Source organism: Ciconia boyciana, chromosome 3 (genome assembly GCF_034638445.1).
Source record: "Ciconia boyciana chromosome 3, ASM3463844v1, whole genome shotgun sequence".
Lineage (NCBI taxonomy): Eukaryota > Metazoa > Chordata > Aves > Ciconiiformes > Ciconiidae > Ciconia > Ciconia boyciana.
Genome location: NC_132936.1, coordinates 26,893,041 through 26,918,219, shown reverse-complemented (window position 1 = coordinate 26,918,219; position 25,179 = coordinate 26,893,041). Strand labels below are relative to the sequence as shown.

General features: G+C 41.8%; 1 protein-coding gene across 3 annotated transcripts in view; it reads left to right on the top strand.

The window, feature by feature from the left end:
- ELOVL5 (ELOVL fatty acid elongase 5) overlaps positions 1-24,920 on the top strand; it is a 39,411-nt gene extending 14,491 nt beyond the window's left edge. For 2 of the 3 annotated variants that reach the window (XM_072855172.1, XM_072855174.1), the window contains exons 2-8: positions 7,786-7,854; positions 9,770-9,957; positions 16,984-17,061; positions 17,707-17,878; positions 19,407-19,531; positions 21,405-21,539; positions 23,002-24,920. In XM_072855172.1, the coding sequence (XP_072711273.1) occupies positions 7,797-7,854; positions 9,770-9,957; positions 16,984-17,061; positions 17,707-17,878; positions 19,407-19,531; positions 21,405-21,539; positions 23,002-23,133 (888 nt within the window). In that variant the 5' untranslated portion in view covers positions 7,786-7,796 and the 3' untranslated portion in view covers positions 23,134-24,920. The remainder of the gene's footprint in view (positions 1-7,785; positions 7,855-9,769; positions 9,958-16,983; positions 17,062-17,706; positions 17,879-19,406; positions 19,532-21,404; positions 21,540-23,001) is intronic. The other variant, XM_072855173.1, reaches the window with a different exon arrangement.
- Positions 24,921-25,179: the final 259 nt, after the last annotated feature.

The following is a 25,179-nucleotide window of genomic DNA, read 5'->3' as shown; positions in this document are numbered from 1 at the left end:
CTTCCTCTGGCTAATTTGCCATTGTGAGCCACAGCTAGCAACGTGTTCCCAATTGCAATACCGGCGCAGCTTTTGAAAAAGGAGGGAGCTTCAGATTATAACAGTAGCTGTTAATAAACACTCACATACTGCTTGGGGAGGAGGGCTTTGGAGCAAAGCTATATAGCGAATGCTGTGCATTGGCTTTCCTTCCAAAAAAGTCAACTTGTAGCTCTTGTACCATGTACATATTCTCCCTGTTTCCATCTAACCTAGTTTGCTACAGATCCTCTCTTCTGTTTCTTTCCTATTTAAAAACAAAACAAAAAAAACCCCAAATCATTTCTTTAACCCCCAGCCGGGAGTTGTCTGTGCAGTGTCTTTGCACATTTTATAGTTGCGTGCTCTTACAAACACAGCAGTTGAATAAACCTGCATGCTTTGCCTTTTCTTCCTCCCCGTTTTGTTTCTGTAAATACTTTTGCAATCTTCACTTTGTTCCTCTAACAGCACCGCACTATAAGCTGCAGCAGCGAGGAAGTTTCCAGGATCGCGGTGCTGGGGTATGGGCGCAGCGGCTGGGCACAGCGTAGCCCCTCGAATGTTTTGTTCCAGGAAAATGCATGCTGTTGCAAAAAGCATTTTACCCTGGCGCTGAGGGATGCCAGATCTGCTGCTGCTAAGGGGGGCTTTGCAGCACGAGAGATCCTTATTTGTAGCTGGGTGCTGGATGCCTCCTTCTGGGATGGAGAGGCGGTGGTTTGCCATTTTCCTCCGATTCTTAGTACTTCCATGGGTGCATTTGTGTGGTTGCTTCCAACTTGCTCTTCCCGCTTGGCCATCGCCCTCCGTGTTTTCCCTCTGGCTGAAGTTATCCCATGGCACAGCAAGAGCTGTTGGCTGTGAGGGGATGAAATCCATGTCAATGTCCTAATCCTAGGACACTCGGATCCTAATTTGAGCTAGTTTAGATCTGCTGAAAATGTGACTAAAACTGCAAGGACCTATGATTTGTCTTAATTCACCTATCTGAAGATTATTTAGATTCTGGTTTAATGACGTATTGAGCAGAATTAGTTATTCCATTTTGCAGTATCCTTTCTTGTATTTGTTTCTGTTCTGTAAAATACTTTTATTACCACAACTGTGTTTGCGTATGAAGGTAATCGTTACTGAAGGATTTGGGAGGGTGGGATGACAGGAAAAGTAATGGCATGAAATCATCCCCCTGGTTAACTGGCCAAAGTCTTCCTTTACCCCCTGCATTTTCGAATGTTTTTAAATACTGTTGAGGTTAAACTGTTTGAGACTAGCTTCTCTCCTTTGTCCTCCATTTTTTACGCTTCCCTGAGTTTTATACAAATCATTTCTTTCTAAACTTCCTTACGCTGGTGCTGCTGGTGAGTGTGAAAGCTGAGCGCTGTGGGTCCCAGTGAGTCAGCAGCAGGCTGGAGGATTTGCCGCTGATGCAAGGTGGGCCAAAAATCTGCATCGCTTTGCTAGAGATACAGTTGCAAAATAAAGTTTAAAAATAGTTTCTTGCATTTTAACAAAGCTAAAGTGCAAAATCCGCAGGACTCGTGCTTCACTTGGTTTCCCATACAATAAATGTACTTGTACTTTCAGATCAATATGGACTATGAATTATTCTAAACTTTTTATTGCTAATGTTAAGCATGCTTGGGACCTAAGAGGGTATTCAAAAAGGGCAAAAAAAGGGAATCTGGGGTTGGCAGCAAGTTGAAAGGCAAAGGGAATACATGCAAGGGATAGTTAAGGTTTTGGGAACAGAAAGGAGAAACTGGGCAGCTTTGGAAAATGGACAGAAAATGGTTGACAGCTTTATCGGTGCAGTCTTCCAGTTCTCAAGTAGCTGGGCGTTTTCAACTCCAGTACATTTACAAAAGCAAACAGCAGCATGATCGTTGTGTTTTGGAGGAGGGATAGTTTGTACTTTTGGAGGAGGGAAAAGAGGAGTCACCTCTGCAGTGGCAGGGACTGGGAAACATCACTTTAACGAGAAAGCACAATTCAAGATTTCCAAAATCAAGTGCCTAAAATTAGGCTTCGAAGTCCTAATTTAAGAACGGATGAAGTGGCTGTTTTCCAAGAAGGCTGAGCAGCCAGGCGCGTTGCTCTCAGAAGCTAGCACGATCATTCAGCTGCCTATTTTGGGGATTTTTTTGGAACTCAAGTTCAGGCACTTAAATGTGAAAACTGGGATCTGTTGTTTCAGGGAGTTCTCAAGCAGCAGGGTGAGAGCTGGAGGACCCTGCTGAAAGGGAGCAGGCTCCCAATGCTTTGAGCTTTCAGCCCAAAATGTTTTGTTGCTGCTGTTTGGTTTGCTGAAAAAGAGTGTCATGGGACAGAGGGCAAACCTGTATATTTTCGTGCCTTATCTTTGCACCTAGAAACTGAAGTTACTCCAAGAAGAAACTCAAGAAACAACATTAAAATGTGACCAATAACTCTTAAATAACTTTCTGGCATAAACCGCCCACCCCCAGAATGTGTTTCTGTGGAATGCGTAGGAGAGTTTCCTTTGAAGGGCAGGGGCTGGTAAAATACTTCAGTATTTAGTAGTCCTTTCCTCAGAGAGTAGTGATGTGCATTAGAAGAGCAGGTTGTCACTGCTGGGTAGCCTGTATGAAAAACTTTTATAAATAAATAAATAAAAATACTGCAAGAAAAGCACATTTCTGTGTAGCCTTTGGCCTGTGTTTTCCGTTGCCACACCGAGGAGCACTGGGGCCATCCATGCCCAGACTGAGCGGCAGGGCAGAGCCCATATCTTCTGCCGAAACACACGGGTGGCTGCTGGAGCATAGTGCATGACCCAGCTCGCAGCGCCAGAAGTGGACCAAGGATGCAAAATGTTCTGTGGATGTCAAAAAAACCCTGTCTATCTAAATCCAGAGGAATTTTGAAAAAGTAATATTTTAATGATGGAGCGTGATCTTGTTCAGGCAAGGTGCAACTTTATCCTTCGTTATGTTTGTGTTGCAGAATTGGAAGTCCAGTAATTTTGTGTTGTTTAAAACATCAGATATGTGTTTTTCTGGATTAAATATTTGGACTTGAAGGAGTAAAGCATCTTTCAGGTTGTTAGCCTGAGTGTTTCCGGACTCTGATCCAGCTTGCCCTGGTGTTCAGGGGCCTTACTGCATTGGTAAAATTTGGTAGCAGAGAGGATGATTTCTTTCCTGCCCATTGTAGAAAGGCAGGTTAGGAAAAAATAACCAGTGTATATAGAGGTACCTGTTTTAAAAAGCAGTGTGTGGCATAATTGGATCACTTTTTTTTTTCTGACCGTAGGTACGAAATAAGGCTACAGATGTCGTCCATCTGGACTTCTGTAAGGCCTTTGACATGGTCCCCCACAACATCCTTCTCTCTAAATTGGAGAGATAAGGATTTGATGGATGGACTGTTTGGTGGATGAGGAATTGGTTGGATGGTCGCATCCAAGAGGGTAGTGGTCAACGGCTCAATGTCCAGATGGAGATCGGTGACAAGTGCTGTCCCTCAGGGCTCTGTATTGGGACCAGTACTGTTTAATATTTTCATCAATGACATTGACAGTGGGATCGAATGCACCCTCAGCAAGTTTGCAGATGACACCAAGCTGGGTGGTGCAGTTGACACGCCAGGAGGACGGGATGTCATCCAGAGGGACCTGGACAAGCTGGAGAAGTGGGCCTGTGTGAACCTCATGAGGTTCAACAAGGCCAAGTGCAGGGTCATACACCTGGGTCGGGGCAACCCCTGGTATCAATACAGGCTGGGGGATGGAGGGACTGAGAGCAGCTCTGTGGAGAAGGACTTGGGGTACTGGTGGATGAAAAGCTGGACATGAGCCAGCAATGTGCACTTGCAGTCCAGAAGGCCAACCATATCCTGGGCTGCATCAAAAGAAGGGTGGCCAGCCAGTCAAGGGAGCTGAATCTGCCCCTCTGCTCTGGTGAGACCCCACCTGGAGTCCTGTGTCCAGCTCTGGAGCCCTCAGCACCGGAAAGACATGGACCTGTTGGAGCGGGTCCAGAGGAGGACCACAAAAGTGATCAAAGGGATGGAACGCCTCTCCTATGAAGAAAGGCTGAGAGAGTTGGAGTTGTTGAGCCTGGAGAAGAGAAGGCTCCAGAGAGACCTTATTGCAGCCTTCCAGTACTTAAAGGGGGCTTATAAGAAAGATGGGGACAGACTTTTTAACAGGGCCTGTTGCGGTAGGACAAGGGGTAATGGTTTTAAACTAAGGGAGGGCAGATTCAGAGTAGATAGAAGGAAGAAATTTTTTATGATGAGGGTGGTGAGACACTGGAACAGGTTGCCCAGAGAGGTGATAGATGCCCCATCCCTGGAAACATTCAAGGTCAGGTTGGATGGGTCTCTGAGCAACCTGATCTAGTTGAAGCTGTCCCTGCTCATTGCGGGAGGGTTGGACTAGATGATCTTTGAAGGTCCCTTCCAACCCCAACTATTCTGTGATTCTATGAATAGTGTGCCTTGCTGTGGGATGACTTCTAGGTAAAGGAGCGTTGCTAGTGATCTGCTCGTGTATGTGGTCAGCTGCAGAATTTGCTTACTTTCAGTATTCGGAAACATGCCGATTACAGTGTTTCAAATGGCCACTGGTTTAATTTTTCTGGAAGTTGATGTTCCTCTGAATTGGGAAACTATTCTAATTAAAAAAGAACCCTTGTAGTTGCTGCCATTGAAGCAGTGTTTAATGTTGTGTGGCTGTTGGCAGGAGACTTGATGCATTTTCACATGACCCCCTCTGGAACAAAAGCAGATTGTTTCCCTCTGTTTTTCTGTTACACAAATGAGTTCCTTTTGAAACAATTTCTTTTTCTGTAAATTCTGGAAATCGACACCAGGAGTAGTTCTTCCTTCGCTGTGCCTTTTACAATCTGCTGTCTGATAATGCTGGCACAAAAAGCTGCTTTGGGGTAGTGGCACAAAAAGCTGCTTTGGGGTAGCAGCCCAAAAAAGCTGAGACCTCTGGAGAAAGCCCCCTGCTCTTGGGGAATGAGTTTTTCTTCCAATTTTATGGAAGGCTTGAACATGGAGTTTCATTTCTTGCTGTCTTTGCTATAGCTAGGCAGAGTTTGTTTCTGCTTTCTTGTTTCATTTACATATCTGCATTTTCAGTGTCCAGCAAACAACAGTATAGAGCAAGTCAGTTCCGAATTGAGCTTTTTTTGTATATTTTTGTGTAACGAACCTTTGTTTTTGAAACAAACTCTCCCATCTGAAGTCTGCCTCTGCAAAAAGGGGAGTTGAAGTCAGGCGCAGATGCTGGGTTATTGGGTGATGCAGCACTGCGTAACTAAATCAATCAGTACTGGATCAAAGCAGCGACAGACAAATTGAGTAAGTGGGGATTTCAAGCAACAAAATTAATTATCCGCTGGGGAGTGCTTTTCCTGGCGATATTAAGCTGACAGATTAAAAAAAAAGAGGTGGGGAAAAAAAAAAAGAAGAGCTTGCTCTAGATAACTTTCTTTCTTCTCCTTGGAAATACGTACTCATTTCTCACAGTCTTCCTGATGTTCATGCTTCTGGTAGCACAGCATAGGCTTCTCGGTTAAATTTCCTTATTCCTAGGATGCCAGTGTACTGGTGCTGTGGCCGTTCACGCAAGCGCTCGCAGTTTGTGTGTCATAGCTGATGAGGTGGCGTAATCCCAAAAATGCACCTTCTTGTGAAGTGTGTACTTATTTGGGCTGGGCTTCTTTGGTCGGAAAATAAAACTGATGTGAATCAGGATTGCAAAAGGCTTTTAACACTCCTGGTTATTTTAATCAAGCTCTTTTGTTTGTGCCTGGAGGCCGGATTCCAGGGAAGTTTCTGTGCCTTTGCATAGTCCAAAGCGGTACGAAGACTCAATGCACGCGGAGGGGAAAGCCCTCTTCTGCGCCTGTCCCCGAGAGCCCGCGGGAAACGATGGGTTGGGGGTGCAGCCGGAGATCCTCGGCGAGCGCATCGGCCTCCTGCCTGGAGCCCTGCGGTGGAAGGGATCTGGACTTACATAGAAGACCACGCGGTGTAAATGCACGTATCCAAGCCCGTTGTATTTTCTTGGTCCCACGGGAAGTCGAAGCCCCTGCGCAGGCCGGGTGGCTCCCAGTCCTGCTTTGGACCAGGGAGAGGACGTCGTTTGCATCACAGAATCGTATAGGTTGGAAAAGACCTTTAAGATCATCGAGTCCAACCATAAACCTAACACTACCAAGACCACCACTACACCATGTTCATAAGCACCTCATCCAAACGTCTTTTAAATACCTCCAGGGATGGCGACTCAACCACTTCCCTGGGCAGCCTGTTCCAATGCTTGAGAACCCTTTCAGTGAAGTAAAATTTCCTAATATCCAGTCTAAACCTCCCCTGGTGCAACTTGAGGCCATTTCCTCTCATCCTATCACTTGTTACCTGGGAGAAGAGACCGACCCCCACCTCTCCACAACCTCTTTTCAGTAACCTCCATCCTGCTTGGCTTTTCTTGCTGGACTCAAAAGAAATGGAGGTGTCAGTCCCAGCTGACTAAAATCAGAGGACCTACTATTAATTTTACTTGCATAAATCAGAAATCCCCTGGAGGCAGGGTTTTCACAGGTGGGAGAGAGATATTTCTTTAGCAAGAACTGAAAAAAATGGAGGTGAACTTTGTTGTTGTTGGCAATGACATGTAAACTCGCATTATCGTTTTGGTTTGTGCTGTGGGTATGTTGACAGTTTATGTGTTGCTTACGTTATTTCCCCATAACTAAAAATTGCTGTTAATATTAGTACTTCGGGCAGGGAGAAACACCAAGAAGTGAAAACTATCCTATTAAAAATGCATAAAATTATTTTAGTGAAAGTTCAGTACAGTTCTGGCTAGAAAAGAGGAAATTGGAAGGGTTTTTTGTTTTGGTTTGGTTTTTTTCTTAGTCAAGAAGAAACTTACTACTTCTTCTCTTGAACAGCTTCATGTACAGTTGTCCCTGCTCATGGAAAGCGTTGCTACTTCTGCCCTGCTTTAACCTTAGGGAGGTACAGCAACTTCAGTACCGCAGTATATATACCCGGTGCTACCCATAAATAGTGGCCATGTGAGGAGCTGACAGATGACATTTGGATCACTCTACTGTACTGCTGTTGGATGAGTTTTACCTGGTAATGTCTTACCAGTAAGCAGTTTCTGGAACCGGAGATGCTCATGCCACGAACTGCAATGTTTTCTCCCTTGCCTCTGCAGCCCTCTCAGTCGTTTGGTGACTGTTGATCTCGTGGTTTTATGGGCTGTAATCGGTCACCTGTCTACAAAAGTGATAGCAGAGCCAGTTTTTCACGTTTTTTCCTTCCCTCCTCCTCCCCAGCTAGCATTGCTAGCTCTTCTAGGCTCTTTGTTAAAAGAGCTTCATAGTATTTATTTGAGAATTTCAATGTTGGTGGCTTTCTCAAGGTCCAATCCTCCTCCTCCTCCTTGCAGAGGGATCTTGCAAGATGTCATCCTGTATTTGCACTTACAAAATACAGAATTAACAAGAACTTCAGGTTAATCTGAACTCATTATTTTAAGCTTCTGTGTATCTAGATCCATGATTGAATACTTCAGTGGGAAATACTGCTCTTACACCAGTGGCTCTCTGAGACTAGAATAAGCTTTATGTACTTTATATATGCTGGTAATGTCCAGTGTGTCTGCTGCAATTTTTGCATATTAGTATTTTCTTTGCTAACCCTAACAGATGGTATTCAGATGATTAAACTGTTTTTGTGAGCTGAAGAACTAAGTTTCTTCTCTTCTTTCCGTTTCAGTAGGCTGTAGAATGGAACTTCTGGATAAAACAATCAATAGCTACCTTGATGTTTGGCTTGGACCCAGAGGTAAGTTTTGTCAAAAATTAAATACATAAATAAAACTGATATTAAAGTGCAGATACTGGAGCGTAAGAAGCAGCTTCCCCCTAACATCCTGACGTTAACAGGTGACTGCTTTCTTTAATATCTGCAAAGCATCAAAATGTATGATTCTGTAATAAATAAAAAAGTCTATTCAATGCTTCTGATCTTTTGACCTGAAGAGCTTCTAATTTTTCAGCTATGACAGTCATGGGTGCTATTCTTCTTGCTATCAGTTAAGCTTGTGTTGTTAGTCTTAGTGAACAACTTATCTCACTCTTTGCCTTTTTTTTTAGAATTTAATAATAGCTTTTATTTAAAAAAATCTTTTTTTAATTTGCATTTGATGAAATAAAAATAGTCTTGCCCTCATAACTAGAGCTGCTAAGGAATTTTTCACTGAAAAAATCTCTAGTTTTTGGAAAGCATTGCTTCTTTGAAACCGTTCTTTTTAAAGAAGCAATGGTTTGGGGTAGGTTTCTCACTGAGAAAAAGTCTACAGGTGGAGAACAGCAATCCTGGTCAGCACAAGGAAGGGAGACTGGGACTGGGACAGGCAGTGGCCTCATGGTGAGGGCTTCCAGCTGGGGTAGGGATGGCCCTCTTCCACCTGGTCCCGACCACGGAATTAAATGTCAGCATCCCCTATGGAGTGTGCATAGCAATGCTGCTCAGTGGTGTGTGCTTTGTTCCCCTTGATTGCTTCAGCAGCATCTTTTCTACCTCTTTCTTTGTCCCAGTGAAACTCCAGTGGTGGTGCTGCTTCCTCTGAGGACAAAGTCCACAGGAGGTGGAACAAGCCTCTGATCCTTCAAAGTGTGTTTTCTGTTTGTTTTTAGTAGCTTGGTGCCCTTGTGGCCCCCTCTTCATACTAAGCACGTTTAAATTAGTCTGGATGTTCTGATATAACTTATTGTACGTGCTGGCATATGGTCTATATTTGCCGTGTCTTAAAAATAATGAACTGTAAAGGTGGCAAATCCAAACAATTCCCCAGCTTTCTTAACTACTTCCCAACCTACGTTTTAGGGCCTCGTTTCTTACATTCAGGATCTACATATGACTCCTTCAAAATTAAGTCAGGGCTGTGAATGCCAGCAATACTTGAATTGTTCATTTATGGTTTGGTAAACTTGGTTTCAATCCTTTGGGCTGACTTTAGTGAGATGAGTGAATCACCGCGCTGTTGCTGGGTATGGACAACACAGTTGTGGTTCAAAAGGATCACGCACTTGTCCCAAGGGTTCCCCTGAAATCCTCTCGTTTGGGGTGGTTTATATGCTTTTCCTGAGCAGTCGACGTGTTGCCAACCGTACTGATTAGTCAGACTGGACTGACTGCTTTGTGTTTCATTGCTCATACAAATGCTCCAAAATTTAATCCTTTTGAGTAGCATGTACGTAAGTCTAATTGGGTTAGTATTGATTAGAAAATAATTATCAGGATCATCCACCAATAACCACAAAGGTATCTGCTTCACTCTTAGCTTTACTGGCTCTGAGGAAATAAGGTGTGTACTATCGGGAAAGGTTGGTTTGAGAGAATAAGGGGGAGAGGGTCGTTCTTTATAATTTAAGCTCATCTATGGTATTCAAGATGGACGATTCTGAATGGTAATGAGTATTTAAAAATAATAGCAGTAATAATTTAAGAATATTTTTGCCTTAGGAGGAGAATTATTTCTGCTTTCTTTAACAACCATTCAACTAAAAGCTTGTTGTTTGCAAAGGTTGTTTGTGATTAGCAATGTGGCCCTTAATAAAAGGGCTTGCTGCTCTTTCTTCGTCTTCCTCCAGTATTCTGGCGCTAGAAACATTTTGGGTACAGCTTTTTCTGGGTGCATTGAACTCTTCCCCTTACAAAATCTAAGTGTTTGTATGTTTTTGTTTGTTTGTTTCAGACCCCAGAGTAAAAGGATGGCTTCTTCTGGAGAACTATACACCTACCTTTATCTTCTCAGTCTTGTACTTACTAATCGTATGGCTAGGACCAAAGTACATGCGGAATAAGCAACCATTCTCATGCAGGGGTATTCTAGTGGTCTACAACCTTGGACTTACACTGCTTTCTCTGTATATGTTTTATGAGGTAGGAGAAAAGGGGTTGGGTCGGGGTTATTTTGCAGTGTCTGTTTTAATTATATTGGCTTATGTTGAAAATGATCTCTGAGGACAGTCCTCCTAAACCTGGGGAAACATCTGCAGAAATGTTGCAACTATTCTTCAGTGTCACTTCTTGGGGGAGAAAACCATAGTTGTAAAGTTACCTCTAAGGATGGTATGAAAAAATCCTTGCCTTAAACACCTATGCTGACTTTGGTTAGCAATGTTTCAATGCACTCTCTCGCTCAGTGCAAGTGAAGGCCTGATCTTTCAGCATGAACCTGGCTACTCCTTCAGTAACTCCTCCTTGCCTAGAAGTCATGCTCAGCGTGATTGTGCTGGTGCATTGTACAAAGTACTTCGTAGCAAAACTACGGCTTGATTTGGAGTGCAAATGTGTTTTGTTTAAATGTGTTTAATCATGCATACTCTCCGCAGCTATTTCTGTAAGCTTGCAATAGCTTCTTTTGCATCCTCGTAGTTTTGCTGAAACAATTGCATCAATGCTGTTGTGATTCATCTGTTTCTTGGAAGTTAAAATCTAAGCATACAAATATATTTCAAACTGAATTGGACTTTCTGTGGACTTTCTTTCTTTCCTAACAAAACAAAGATTTAGGCAGTATAAAGTTTTCCACTTCCCGCTTTAGCTGCTTTTACTCAGAATTTGATGTTTTTTATTAAAATGAAAATGAAGAACTATGGCAATGTAAATAAGAATGTGGTTAGAAGATGATTGAGTGTGTGGCTTTAAAGTACAGAATACTCTGGCTTGCTTTTAACCAAAAGCATTTCTCCTTTCTGTAAGGAGAGATTTCATTTTCAACGTGCGATTACAAGCTAGAGCTAAAACTACTAATCTCTCTTTTCTTTCTTCTTTTTTTTTTTGGTGGCATTTAGTTAGAAGTATATGAAAGCTGTAATTCTCCTTTAAGTTTGTAGTTAATTCTATAGTGTTTCACAAGGTGAGTGTTTAGATAGGAAGTGATTTAAATTTAAAGTTATTTCTCTTGTGCAGTGAATTGTCTAGTCAAAAATTACTGAGTTGTGTTATTAAGATCTTTGATACTTAATTCTTCGGGGGGAGCGGTTTTGGATTCAGTAGGTACTTGGAACAACTTGTATTCTTGATGTGCTTACATTTCTAACCTCCCTCTCAGGATATTATAATCCAGAAAAATTTGTGTGTTGATCTGTTTAATTTGTCTAAAAGTAGTGTTGCTGTGGACTTCATGTACAACATCTGCATTATTTTATGCAGATATTATTTTATAATTATATAATAATCTATTGTTTTAACCTCCAATTATGTTATTGAGGGTTTACAAGTGCAGACTTTTCTTCAGTTGTACTAAGTGTGGATAGAATTCTCAGGATAGCCAATCTTTTTTCCTTGAATACTTGAATAGTATTTTCCTTTAATTCCTTGAATAATACTCATAGTTTCCAAATGAAAATTACTGTAACATTCTGCTGTGTTACAAAACCTGCTGATAAATTTAACCAATATAAAAGATCTGAACTGGTGATCTTATAAATGCCTTTTTCTTGCTAACAATGAACTGGTTGCCAAGAAAGGACTGTTTATTGTATGCTGAAGAAGTCCTCATACTTGTAACCAGCTGAATAGTTTTTATATTGTGAAGGAATGAGACAACTAAAATACAGTGAATATTAAGGCTCCTCCTTCCTATATAGTGAAACGCTTTGTATCAAAGTCAATATTGCTCTTAAAGTAACGTTATCTATATGGAAGTGTTCATTGGTATTGTTGTAAATATACCTTCTCTTTATAAATGGGAATACGTGAAGCTACGGTGTTACGAAGACTATTAAACTCATGATAGTTGCAACGAAATGTGTTTGACAGCACTTACAATCTAGACGTGAGGGCAAGCGATGTTCTGCAACAAGGGACTGATCCCATAAAAATGCTGCCAAGTAGAGAGCCATGCTGACATAACACCGCGCTGCTTGATGTTTGCAGGGAGAGAGCCGAAGGGCCAGGTGATAGGGGAAAAAAATCAGCTTCCTGCACCTCCAGGTACGTTCTCTAGCTGTAGTGCCTCCGCAATTACCTGTGTCAGTGCAAAGCCGGCGACACCCTCGCTCGGATCACATCAGTCATGGAAACTTGGCTTTGAAGGATTAGCCATACATCAGTAGCACTTTATAGTACATGTACTCACTTGTAAGATAAAATGGTGAAGAGCAGCGTTCAAAAAAGAGATGTAACTCCCTGTTCTCTTCCTTGTTGTCACTTTGAGTTTCAGCTGGATTAAACTTTTTTCAGTCCTAGTTTGAGGAAAGTCATAAAACATCACCACTTACGAACTTGTTTAGTAGCCTGCCTGAAAATAAGCTGCTTTAATAGCTTGCGTACGATACACCTGAAACCCTGCTTTGAAGTTTTTCCCGAGTTATAGCTGTGGTGGTTCAGGTCATGATTCATAGCATCACAGCTCAGTTTAAATGTTATATGACCAAAACAAGATGTTAAAGTGAGGCATCCTCCCAACTAGGATGAGAAAGATGACCAACTTGGTTTTCTCACCTTTACATCTAAATATTTGTATGCAATAACATGGGGAAAAAATTTTTGCATTGTAATATTTGTCTAGTTCTACTTACTGTCTACTTGTACCATGTGGTCTACTGATGTAATAGAATATAGCCTTATTTTAAAATCACTAGAAATCTTATACCTCTTATTTGGAATTCCTAAGATAGTAGTTTCTGTGTGTACTTCTATAAATTATTTATTTGGGCATTTAATGACCAGGCTGAGTTCTGGTACTAGCAGAACAGAGTAGTGGACTGTGCTTGTCCCAGGCAATATAAAAGGCAAGGCAGACCTAGGGGAGCGGGAGAGGTTTCTCCAGGCTGACCTGTCACTCCCATACTTCAGGAAGAGGGGGTGCTCACTAGGGGCAAACAGTGTTTTATTCTGTATAAATCTACAGTGCTTGGACTTTGAGGGGAAATAACACTCCTGTCTTGGGCAGGGGCAGCAAGGGGTGGCCTCCTGCATGGTGGAGAAGGTGTGTAGCAGGGCAGCTGGCATCGGGGCTATGGGGTATGGGTTCATCACCCGCTGGCTGGCACGCCTGTATCTGAAGGAACCGCGGGAGCAGTTAGAGCAGCAGAGGCGGCACGGCTTCCACTTGTGTCGCTGCTCTGCGCCGGGGTCACGAGTCAAGTTGTCTTGCAACGCTGTGAGGAGGGCCCATGCCTCTCTGCTCGAGCCTCGGATGGGTAATTTGGCAAAGTAGGGAGAGCACCAGGTACGCAGTTATACAGCACGCAGACCTGTTTTATTTTGGGGGTGTTTGTTAGCAAAACTAGCCAAGTGATCTGGACCACCTGGACCTATATTTGAGAAAACTGGTCAGTGATGAAGGCTCACTTCCTTCAAAGCAGTCACTTTCCTGTCTTCTTTCTTCATCTGAAAAATTAATTCCCTACTGAATTAGCCTGAGAAAAGTCTCAGATTTTACTGGTGAGGGAGGTGTTGTGTATGCTGTAGGAAAAGCATCCTCAGAGCTGCACCCTGTTTTAGGAAGGAGGGGACTCGGTGAAGAGGGGCTGTGGCACGTGAGCCATGGGTGGCAGCTCGCTGCCAGGCTGCTCTTTCCTCTCCCCTTTCTTTCTCTACAGGTCCCGAAGCCCTTATCTCTGTCCCACAGTGATTGCGTTCATGTAAAGATAAAATTTTGTATCTCTGCAGACGTTTGCTTTCTTTGATCAGCCATATGAACTTCTGCTTCTTTTCTTTTTGAGGATCGTAAACCCATCACGCCTTGACAGCATGATACAGTGCTGGGTCCCTTATCTGCACCTCTCCAGCAAGTCTCAGACTTTGCTTTTATCACAAGAAAACAAAATCCTCCCCAGTAACGCCTCTCCTACAGCCCGGTGGGACTGGTGTCGGTGTGCTGGTTTATTTTGGTAGCTGAGTTTATAAAAGAAGCACATGCTACAGCAATTTAAAGAATTCAGCAACGGAATTACAAAATGAAAGCAACATAAAAAAAGAAAATTTCAATGCAAGGGAAGGCAGTAAGAGTTGCTTGAGCACAAAAGCAACTTTGAGCTGCAGGGTTTTCCCCGGAGCCGAAGGACTTTACATTGACTTTGAGTACCATATTAATTGGCTTATGAAGGAGCTGTTTCTTTTTGTGTCATTTAAAAATCACATATTCTGGTGAAAATGATTGTAGTCAGCCTTTTCGAGACAGTTTAATTTCTCAAGAGAAGATATGCCTGTGGTTGCACATCAGCAATGCCATCAGCAAGCCTGGGCTCCTGCCAACCTGAAGGTGAAGGACCTCCTAGGGACGGCAGGCAGGGAAAGGTTGTCTCAAGCCTGGGGTGGCTGAGGAGCCACCAGCCCGTCACGGGGAGGATAAGGAGTGTTGGGTGAGTTGAGACCTGCTGTAGAGTAGCTGTAAGGAGGGGTTAGAAACTCTGGCTATCCTGGAAGCAGACCGCAACAAGCATGAGCAATTACTTAAATGCACTAGCTGGCAATTTATGACACCTCCGTGTTTTGCTTTCTAGGTGGGACGTAAGCAGCTCCCCGGTGCTGTACGCCCAGCCCCGTGCATAGCAGAGCCATGTGGGAACCATTTGTGGTCAGGTCTCAGAGTGGCCCGTTGGTTTTGTTTTCTGAAGCCTTCCAGCGTGCGCTGAAAGTATTGTGGGTGCAAGAAATAGTGGTGTCAGGCAAAGGAGCAGCTGGCTAACTCGGAAGAAGGATTATCTGTGTGTGTTTTATGTTGCACCAAGCAAGGTTTGTGGGCAGCAGTAGCAGCTTTTCACCATTTAGTGCCTTCTGGAAAGGGAGGGATTAAATTATTTTTGTAACTATACTAACTATTTATATGATAAAAGATGTTACCATTTCTTTACAAATGTTGCTTTGCTTCTATCATTTAAACCCCTCTGGCTGTGAGAGTATTAGAACTCCTAGCATATTATTATATGCTCTCCTGGAAATGAGGGAGTACTCAGGTTTAGCTGAAGCTACCTGTAGCCACACTGATGCCTTTGCCCTTCAGAGAGGTGCAATCCATCCAGACACCTTTGGTTGCGTTACGCTTCGGGTAGTGAACCTGTATGACTTGCAGGGAAAGCTCTTTGGGTTTCACTGTGCTAGCCTTTCCGTGGGAGACGTTTATGGACCGCAGGATTAGTGATGGATGCTATTTGGATTAATTACAATATAAACATTGTGATTATCCCTCTGTTCCTAACACTTCCTTGAACTATGAGAACTGTATGAAAACATCTGTAAGCTCTTAACAACACGAGCACAGCACAATGTGGTCTTCTGTCTAAGGGACTGGCGGGCACTCGTGAAGCCACAGAGCCCTAAGAGCAGTTTGGTGCAAGGCTTGCTTCAGGATGTAGCTGGTACTTTAGCAGGGTACTGCTTTTAAACTGGTGTGCTTTGCACATCGGGGTCTTCCTTACGGCCAGGAGAGGAGTCCTCCCGTGGCTGCGTTCCCTTTGCTACTTGGATAGAGGAATTGCGTGGGTCTGCTGTCAACGTGCACGGCTGCCCTGCTCTCACTGTGGCAGGGTGGTATTGATTTATCTCTACAACACGAGATAATTCCAGGTCTACATGTTATGCTATAACTAGATGTCGCTTCCCCCCCCCCCCCTTTTTTCTAAATAGTGGCAATAATTCTGTCTCAGAAGGTCAAAAATAATGACCTAGGCTGACTGGGTATTTTAAAAGCTAATTTAGGGGGAAAATGAGCCATGAAAGAAATAACATTAGGGAAAGGTAGATAATTTAAGTGATAATCTTTATGGTACCTTTTAGAATTAGCTTCCCTTTCACAGTTCTGAGCAGCACTTCATTGTACCAGTTATTGTAGTCTTTTAATCAAGTGATCATTTTAAATGACTTACTGTATAAAGAGTTTTTCTCCATGGCTTTGCAAAGCTTTTTTTTTATCCTGCATGAGCGTAGATAAGGCCAAAACCAGACAACTTGCTTGTGCAGGATATCTGTCTCTGCCTTTAAAAAGTTTTTTGGGATACCTCACAATTCTTTTTTCACTTGGGAATTGTCTAAATTTGTTACTCCTCTTCTCATGCTATTCCCAAGAGGAAAAACATCTTTATAAACAACATCCAGTGATCCCTTCTGTTGTGATATTAAAGGGGAGCTCACTCCTGTCCTTGCACCCACTCCCTCTTCCCGTCCCACCCTCAACCTGCCCCTCCATCTCCCACCCATGAAATGGTGGGATGTGGACATCCAGCTTGCCTCTTGCTTCTCCAGAGGTTTCAGCCAGCCCTTCGGCTACGGGCTCCCTGTCATCGTCTCATGACTAATAGCTGGTCATTACTCTTAAAAGTAATTTTGTCATGTTTGAGGTGTTATTTGTTATGCCAGGAAGTCAGGCAGGCAACAGCGTATCCTGCGGAGGAAGTCACTTGTGCTGGGAGGGATGTAATGTACTTGGGATGAGTGAATTATTTAAAAAGATCTTGAAGAATCAAAATAAGGTAAAACATCAGTTGTTAGCTGTTAAGGATAGCAAAGCTGAAGATTTGCTCTGTTACACAGTTGAAAAAACTGTAGTCAGATCTCTGTGTATAAAATTTCCTAAAAATACAACTTTTTCTTTCCAAAAATAATCAGAAAAAAAATATTTACTTTTCTTTGGTCTTTCACTTTCTTCAACAATTAGATCATCAGCTAAGAAGGAAATATATTTCTTAAGGATCTGTCTAGAATATGTCTGTGCAAAACACACGCTATATGGGATAAGTGGAGATAAGTTGCTACCTCCTATTTTTATTCTGTTATACCCCAATTGGAAGAATTTCTGATTCGATCACTGCTTGGAGCTTGAATTCAACCTAATGCCACACTTGGGTGCCCATGAATCCCTTGACACCAGATGTCTCGGCAGAGCCGCTGTTGAGGTTTGCACGTGCCGCGGGGTGCAGCCTTCTCCCCAAATGACACTTTATTCTTTGATCTTCTTAGCTGGTGACAGGAGTATGGGAAGGAGGATACAATTTCTTCTGTCAGGATACGCACAGTGGAGGAGAAGCTGATATGAAGGTAACGTAATCGAGACTTATAGCTAATAACGTTTCAAATTATCCGCTCATGTGTAAGTAGAGAGCAGAACAGTATTGATTATGTGGATTGTGTTCAACCTATATGCTTTTTTTCCCCCCTTTTACAATACAATGGAAAATGCATTGTCAAACATAATAGTTAATCTACAATATATTCATGGTTGGTATTTTGGTGAGTAATTATCTGTAAATTTTCAAGTGTTCCCAGGTCAAAAAACAAGGACTTGGTTTTCAGACTGTATCCAACCACTGTGTGTTGTGACTCCCCTTCTCTTTCTGAGATGTGGTGTTGATTTCTTCTGGTCACTGTTCAGACCTCTCCTTTATGGAAAGCACTGCGGGACCAAGTCTGGTTAAATATTGTCTTGTTTCTCCCAGGACACCCCAGGTGCACCGCAATAGCCTCATAAAACATTCTTTGTCATCTTGTTTGCAGCTGTAGCTATGGGTTTGTACCTAGATGTCCTACGGAGAGACCTGAGGCTGAAGCGTTACAGAAGATCTCAGCAGTGTCTTCAGTCCAAGTAGTGCAGGATAGAATCTGGATTTTAGTTGCTTAGATAGCAAAAGGGTTGAAAGCCCCCACAGTGTGCAATGCTTCTAAAACTTCTTTCCTCCTTTCTAGATCATACGTGTCCTCTGGTGGTACTATTTCTCCAAACTCATTGAGTTCATGGATACCTTCTTTTTTGTTTTGCGGAAAAATAATCATCAGATCACTGTTCTGCATGTCTACCACCATGCAACAATGCTGAACATTTGGTGGTTTGTTATGAACTGGGTGCCTTGTGGTCACTGTAAGTACTGGGTTATGGTGGGGAACTCTTGCAACAAGGGTCTCGTTTTGGTTTTCTTTTGGTCAAACCAAACATCTCTGGTACCTTCAGCTGCAGGATTTGTTCTGTCTCATATTAAGCTGCTTTGCTGAATTGCAGCTATTGCAGATAGTTGCAGGTATTAAGCTACCTGCAAAGCCTCTAGAAAAGGCATGCCGATGTAGTTTGCAGAATTTGCTCGGTAGTGTGGTGTTTAGCAGCAGCAGTAGTCCAGGTCTGATACCTGTCAACCTTGTTTTCTCTTTTTTGTGGTCATTGCAGACCCTCTAATGAAATAATACTCTTTTCCAAGTCAGGACTAGAAGCTTGTTTCATCTACAAGATGGCTAATAGTGACTCTTGTCCTTGTATCTGTCAAGTTCACTTGAGATGTTACTGTTTTAATTTAATCTCATTATACCAGTAGCCATAACAAATGATTTCAATTAAAATCTTGTCCCCTGAGTGCTAATGAACTTAACCAAATACATCTTAAGTGGAAGATTTCTATGTCTCTCTTGTCTAAATCCTGCTAACCTCTGGCTATTTTGCTTTGATTCTTTAATTTGATTGCTTTTAGCTGGCGTCTAGTTTCCTAACTGCATTAGCGTGGCTTAGTTGTGGTTCAGATGTGCAGCTTATAGATACTGGTTTTGTGGAACACTTATCCAAGAGAAACCTTGTCAAATTCAGTGGATGTGAACTACTGGCAGTGCAGACCAAGAGGCTGAGTTGCTCAGGAAGGCTGGTCTGCTTTCTGAGCCAAACAACATAGAAACTCGTATTTGTTTCATGTTGTCAGCACAACAGTGAGTAGCTTACAAAAAGTGTGCATCTGGAACCTCATTCTCCTCAGGGAAGTCAATCCCTGTTTATACAACAGTGAAAAGTGCAGACACTTGAAGTCTATCTTGTGTTTGTGTGGTCTTGAAAATACTTTTGTGCTATTTCTAGTGATGTGTTTTTCTTCTTCCTTTCCAAGCTTTATGTTCTGCTTGGTCATCACAGTTCTATGCAGTTTGGTGTTAAGCTAGAAGTTTCTTTAATGACTAAAGATGCCGTAAACAAGGACAAATAAAATGGCTAACTCACAGTTTCTGAAGATAGCTGTTGCTTTTGGTTATAAATGACAAAATAGGCTCCTGACTGGAAGGAAGTGAAATAAGCCTAAAATTAGATGAGTGAAGCTATCGATTTGTTGAGCATGTTTACGTGCCTCCTGTTTATCAGCTTCCTCAGTTCCCTTGAGAAGCCAGAATGTAGATGTGAAAAAGAATAAATCGAGGAAACAAAACCAGAAGGCTGGTATAAAGTGCACAGCTGCAAAGCAGCTCAGCCACTCTGTTGGGTGAACAGAAAAAAAATCAGGGGAGTGGACTCTTGCCTTTCTTCTAAGAAAAATCATATTTTAAATAGTAACATTTTGAACTTGTTATTTTAGTAGGATCCATGAAACAGCATGTTCCTGGTAATGTAGTGTACTTTCTTTTTCCTTTGCCCCTTTTTTTAGCTTACTTTGGTGCCACACTGAACAGCTTTATCCACGTCCTCATGTACTCCTACTACGGATTGTCTGCTGTTCCAGCAATGCGTCCTTATCTGTGGTGGAAGAAGTACATCACTCAGGGACAGCTGGTGAGTGATGAGCTATTCAGTGCTTTAGCAGGCTCTTGTGTTCGTGAGGGGGTCCTCTTGCCTCTACTGAGTTAGAAAATCTTGGCAGGAGTAGAAGAAGGGAGAATGAAGGCTAGTACCTTTTACATCTTTAAGGACCTAAATCACCGTAGAAATCCAGCTTCTGCACCTTTGTTTGCTCTGTCTTGAGGACAATGGGGAGCTGGGGACTGATGGCGTACACGAATCAGTGCTGAGATCAGTGGGATCTTTCTCCACCTCCCCACGTTGTGTGGCTAGATGTATTTGGGACTCACAGCGCTGAGTTTTCTGGGACTCGCTAGCCAGGGAGGAGGGAGAAGCTTTTTCTTCCAAGCCTGCTTGAGCTAACACCTTCTTTTCAGTGCTTGGTTGCTCAGGCTGATGTTGAGATGACAGACCAGAAACCAAGTGCAACGCAGTCCGCAGCTAACAAGGCCCTTCATTCTAGTCCTGCGGGACAATGGCTTTTCTGTCTCACTTTTGCATGCAGTTGCAAATGGTTTATTAAAAACTGTTCAATATTTCTGGTCTCTTTCTGCACTTTAAATGGGCAGACTTTTTTCTTTTTTAATTCTGTGTTGGACTCCTTGCATCCATTTGTATTGTTTCCTGTGTATACAGTGATGAAGCCTGAATGCTGTGTACTGGTGGTGAAAAGAGCAACAAAATTAAGCAATATGGCACATGCTGTAGTGATACTGCATGAGAACCAGGTTTCAATGTGTATAACACATCAGAACACCACAAGGAAACGTGCATGGGTGTTTTGTCTTTCCCATTTTGTAGGTGGGGAAACTGAAGCCTAGAGATAGACTTTTTCGTTTTATTTTTTCTTTTTTTCCCCCCTCTTCCCACTTAGCAACCCCTCAGAGCTGTGAATAGGTTTAATAACATTTGTTGGTGATGACTAGCAATTCAGATTCAATTCAGTTGATTCTCAAAATCTTTTTTTTCTTAGCACTCTTTCTTCCTGAAGGATGGCTAAGTATTGTAGCGGTGAGGGTCATTGTTATTTGGTGGGGTTGTTTTGCTTTGTGGTTTTTTTCTCCTTCCAGATTGAGTCCCTATTCTTCATCCTGATTGTTCGAGTGCTACAGAGTGCGAGCGTCTCAGTGCTCCGGTTGCTCCCCTGGCTATTGTCCTCGCTGCTTTCACTTCCCCGCCTGCTCCGCCTGCATAGTTGTTAGGGCAGCAAAATAACAGAACAGTCTTTCCCTTTTTAAATAAACATTCCCTAATCTGGTAGCCTTCACGTAAAGATGAATTTTGCTTAAGGCCCTCTGCAGCACTTCGGCACAAACTGTGTTTTTCCAAAAGAGATAATTGAAGATAATTAAACCCCAGTCCTCTTCCCTGCCTCCCCAGCTTCCCTGCAGCCTTTACCCCAAACATTCTTACACTGGAGCCATATGTCGGGCAGTCCCTGTCTGGGGGAGAGGTTTGCAGGATCTGACTGTAGACCCGGTTACCCCAAATCTTTTGCAGCTGAAGCAGTGAGATGCAGATCTACTCTGTTAGGCTGGTAGAGCCAAACCCTGATGAGCTCTGACTAGGGAGAAGGTGATCTTTGTTCCTTAGTATATTTATAAATTGATTCTACATAAGTTACTCTAATGCTGTAAAATGGAATTATATTAATCAAATAAAAACAAACAACAGAATACCACAACCTGAATGTTTGCTTACTTAGGTTTACACTGTAAGTAGGATGGAGAAGATAAACTTGTCAAACACATAGTATTGCATATTTTGACTTGTTTCAGAAATAACTAATGAGATTTTGGTCACTAATGGCTTTTTTCCTCCTTGCATTAATGTGCTCCATTTCTCCCTCCCCCCCCCTCTTCTCCAGACTCAGTTTGTCCTGACAATCTTCCAGACCAGCTGTGGTGTTGTTTGGCCATGTGCATTTCCTCAGGGGTGGCTGTATTTCCAGATTTCTTATATGATTTCTTTGATTATCCTCTTCACAAATTTCTACATTCAGGTAAAAGTAATATTCATCGACTCTTTGTAGCATTCTGCTGGCTGTATCTCATTGAAAGCTGCTTTACAGAAAGATACGCTTGAAATAGCCTTTTGCTGTCTTCCAGTAACATGCATAGGCTCTTAAAGTACTATACTTGTTGGTCTGCCCTCAAATTTGGAAGCTTCTGATGTTTTGTATCCGTAATTCAGAACGATTAGTAATTTCAGTAAGCAGAGTGGCACGACAAGGCATTTTACTAATGCAATTTTAACTGCAGATAAGGGAGAGGAAGAGCTTTTATGTAAGAAACAGCTTTCCAGTCTGAAACAAAACAGCAGCCTGTGAACCTGTGAAGCATCCAAAGGAATTGTTCACTATGGCTCTTACAAGGGGAAATGCTTGTTTTATACCCAAGGAAACTTCCCAAACTCCCAACATACAGAAATCTGGTTTTGGCTCACCTTTACAGGCATTTGTTCGTAGTTCCATATGGAAAATTAGCATTTCGAATTGTCTTTCTACAAAATTGATTTCATGTTTGAACAGATCCGGACTTGGCATGTGTTGTTCTGAGTAGTTCCTAATCCGGCTCTGTGCAAAGATGTACCCATCTTTAGAAAATCAAATGAACGCAGCCTACTACGCCCAAGCAAGCAAACTCCGTTACATATTTTAAACATCTCTTGAAAGATTGGAGCATTTCGGGTCTGGTAAGAGTGATTAATGAGGGGGAAGCATAGCAGGCTTCCCTATCTGAGCTTCAGGTACTTCTTAAAATCAGTCCCGTGGTTTATATCGCTTGCTGCATATGAACATGCTAATTAAACATGGTAGTATATTACAGATGTTACTTGACTTTCTTCATCAATTTAACCATTTAACTTTTTCACACACACATATTTTGGGAAACACACTCTTGTAAGGTGACTGAGCCCCTTTGACAAAGACTAATTCATGTATATTTTTTTCACTGTCTGTAATTTTTTTTCATGTCCTGAGCCTCCCTGATCCTGTTAGTTTTTGCTTCCCATGTTGGCCAGTGAAATTCCTTTCACATTTCTGTCTCTGAACTTCCCTCACTGTTGTTTACCCACTTCTTCTGGCTTTGTTTGAGACAGTCACCTGCAGTGCATCAAACCTCCTTCCTCACTTGTCATTTTGAGTATCTTCTTCTGCCATAGTCTGCTCATAAAATTGCTTCCCTTGTTTCTGATTTTCTGTTAACATAACACTACCAATGCTACCATCATACTACCAAACCTTTTTCTTTTCCAGTGAACTAATTCTCTTGCTGTGATGAATGAAAGGCATAGTATAGCCTCATACACAAAAAATGGTAGAGCTTGTTAGACTCTGCCACCAGCACGAGGTCTTTATAAATGATGGATGCAAGTTTACTTTTGTGTTCCTTGAGTTACTGTGAAGAAGTAGATATTTATATCTATTTAAGCAAAACCATGTGTCTTTCTGTATATTCTAGACTTATAACAAGAAGGCATCCTCGAGGAGGAAAGAGTATCAGAATGGCTCTACGGCCACTGTGAACGGGTACACAAACAGCTTTTCTTCCCTTGAGAACAATGTGAAACAAAGGAAACAAAGGAAGGATTGAAGACCAAACTGAAAAACCATTTTGATAACCCCAACAACAAAATCATCTGATTGTAAGCACAATAAGAGTTGTGCACTAATACTCTAATGGCTACTGTAACTATTCCTGCCTAGAATAGTGTGATTTATGTAGGACTTAACCAGTGCAAACACCCTAGAAACTGTATACAGAACATAAAAGTAGGTTAAAGTTTAAAAATAATTCTGGGCTGTCACTGACCCCGCTATAGACTGTGGAAGGGAGTATTATCGTAGTATCCGACACTGCTGTTGCCTTACTAGTCAATATGATAGGTGCTGAATTATGATTCACAATTTGAAAACACTGTAATCTAAACCTCCATTTTTTTTACTGTAGATCATGCATGTGATTGTAGAGGTAATTTGTACAATGCTGGTTTCAGTAGATAAACACACATGCCTTAAATTAAAAAGCAGGGCCCAAAGCATATTACTGGTTTAAAAATTAGGGTATGTTTCAACTTTTCAGTTGATTGACTTTTTATTAAAAAGTCATTGAGAAGAATCCATTGATCATTTTACTGTTCTGTATATGATACACAATGTTACGTATCTCTTACGCGATACAGTGAAATTGGAAATGGCGCATTTAGTTTTGTATATTTGGCTTTAACTGACTAAACAGTCACGAACCAGATGGAAAAGTTATTTTACCTTTTTAATAGATATTATTTTTTTATTTGAAGTATGTCACTAATGTAAAATTAATTGGCGCTTACACAGTCCAGTAAGACTTAAGTATCGTCTCTAAGGTTTAGAGTATATACAGGGTGGACCCATCTTTTCTTTTCTCTCTCTTTTTTTTTTTTAATTTTTGGGAATTCTTATATGCTAAATTAAGAGTGGTTTTTAATATGGAAACTGGCAGAATTTCAAGTGTTGTTACCATAGCCATATCCACATCTTAGAAGCTACTGTTTAAGTCTGTGACATATCCAAAAGCATATTTAAAAACAAAGACAGAAAGATGCTTTTCTGATTGAATTGTCTGTATTTAAGTTGGTATCTGTACTTCTCTTCACGTAGCATATGTTCATTTTTAAACTGTGCCTAACACAAATGTGTTTTTCCCAAACAAGCAAAATTAAACAGTCTCAGTCATACCTAATGTTTTTTCAATGTTACTGAAATGTGCTGGAGATGTCTGTTTCTGTAATGTGAGTTGTGTATATCACCGGTAATGTTTTGGCTCGTTATCTGAGGATTTGGGTTGAGTGCTTATTAAAGTTACTCCTCCTTGTAAAATCTTGCCTTGCACATATGAGGAGTCAGTTGCAAAGCCAATATCTATTGCTGGTGTTCTGGTATCTGCCGTGGTGGAGTTTGGCTTATGAATATTTTATTCATTAAGCTCTGAAGAATTGAATTGTGCAAGACATTCTACTGGTCATTGCTCAAGTTTAACTATTTGTTTTTTTGATATTTATATAAATGCCAGTTTTAACATGTTTAATTTTTTTTTAAATTAAATCTTTTTAAAAATTTTTGCACATCTCTTAGGGAATTAATAAGTTCTCCTACTAGCCTTGTGGGTTTTCATTCCTTGTTTTGAAGGAGACAGTGTCTGTTATGTTTACATTATCAAAGCTTGTGCGTGTGTCTTCATTTCTAGGTACTGGTTTGCAGAGTCTTTACATAGTTCAGTACAGCAGCTATAATGTTCAAAATAGGCTGTCTAAATGTGCTAGAAATAAACCCTTGGCTCATCTGAAAATCCCTACATTGTTAATGTTTGACATGGTTTAATCATTAAAAGACTTTTGATGATCTCTGCCTGAATTCTGGTGCGTTTGTACAGATTTAATGCATTGCCCCATCCTGTGTTGGGCCAAGGAGGAGCTGTCGTGATGGAAGGACAGCTGCAGATATTCAGAGAAATTTAGCATACCAGAGATTTGGTAACAAATGCCTTACAGAAACCTTCGTCTGTTACTAAACGCTGTTCCCTTGACTGGCTGTAGAAATAATTGTCCATGTGATGGATTAAACCTCCTGCTCAGATTACTGACTCGCTGAATGCAGAGGA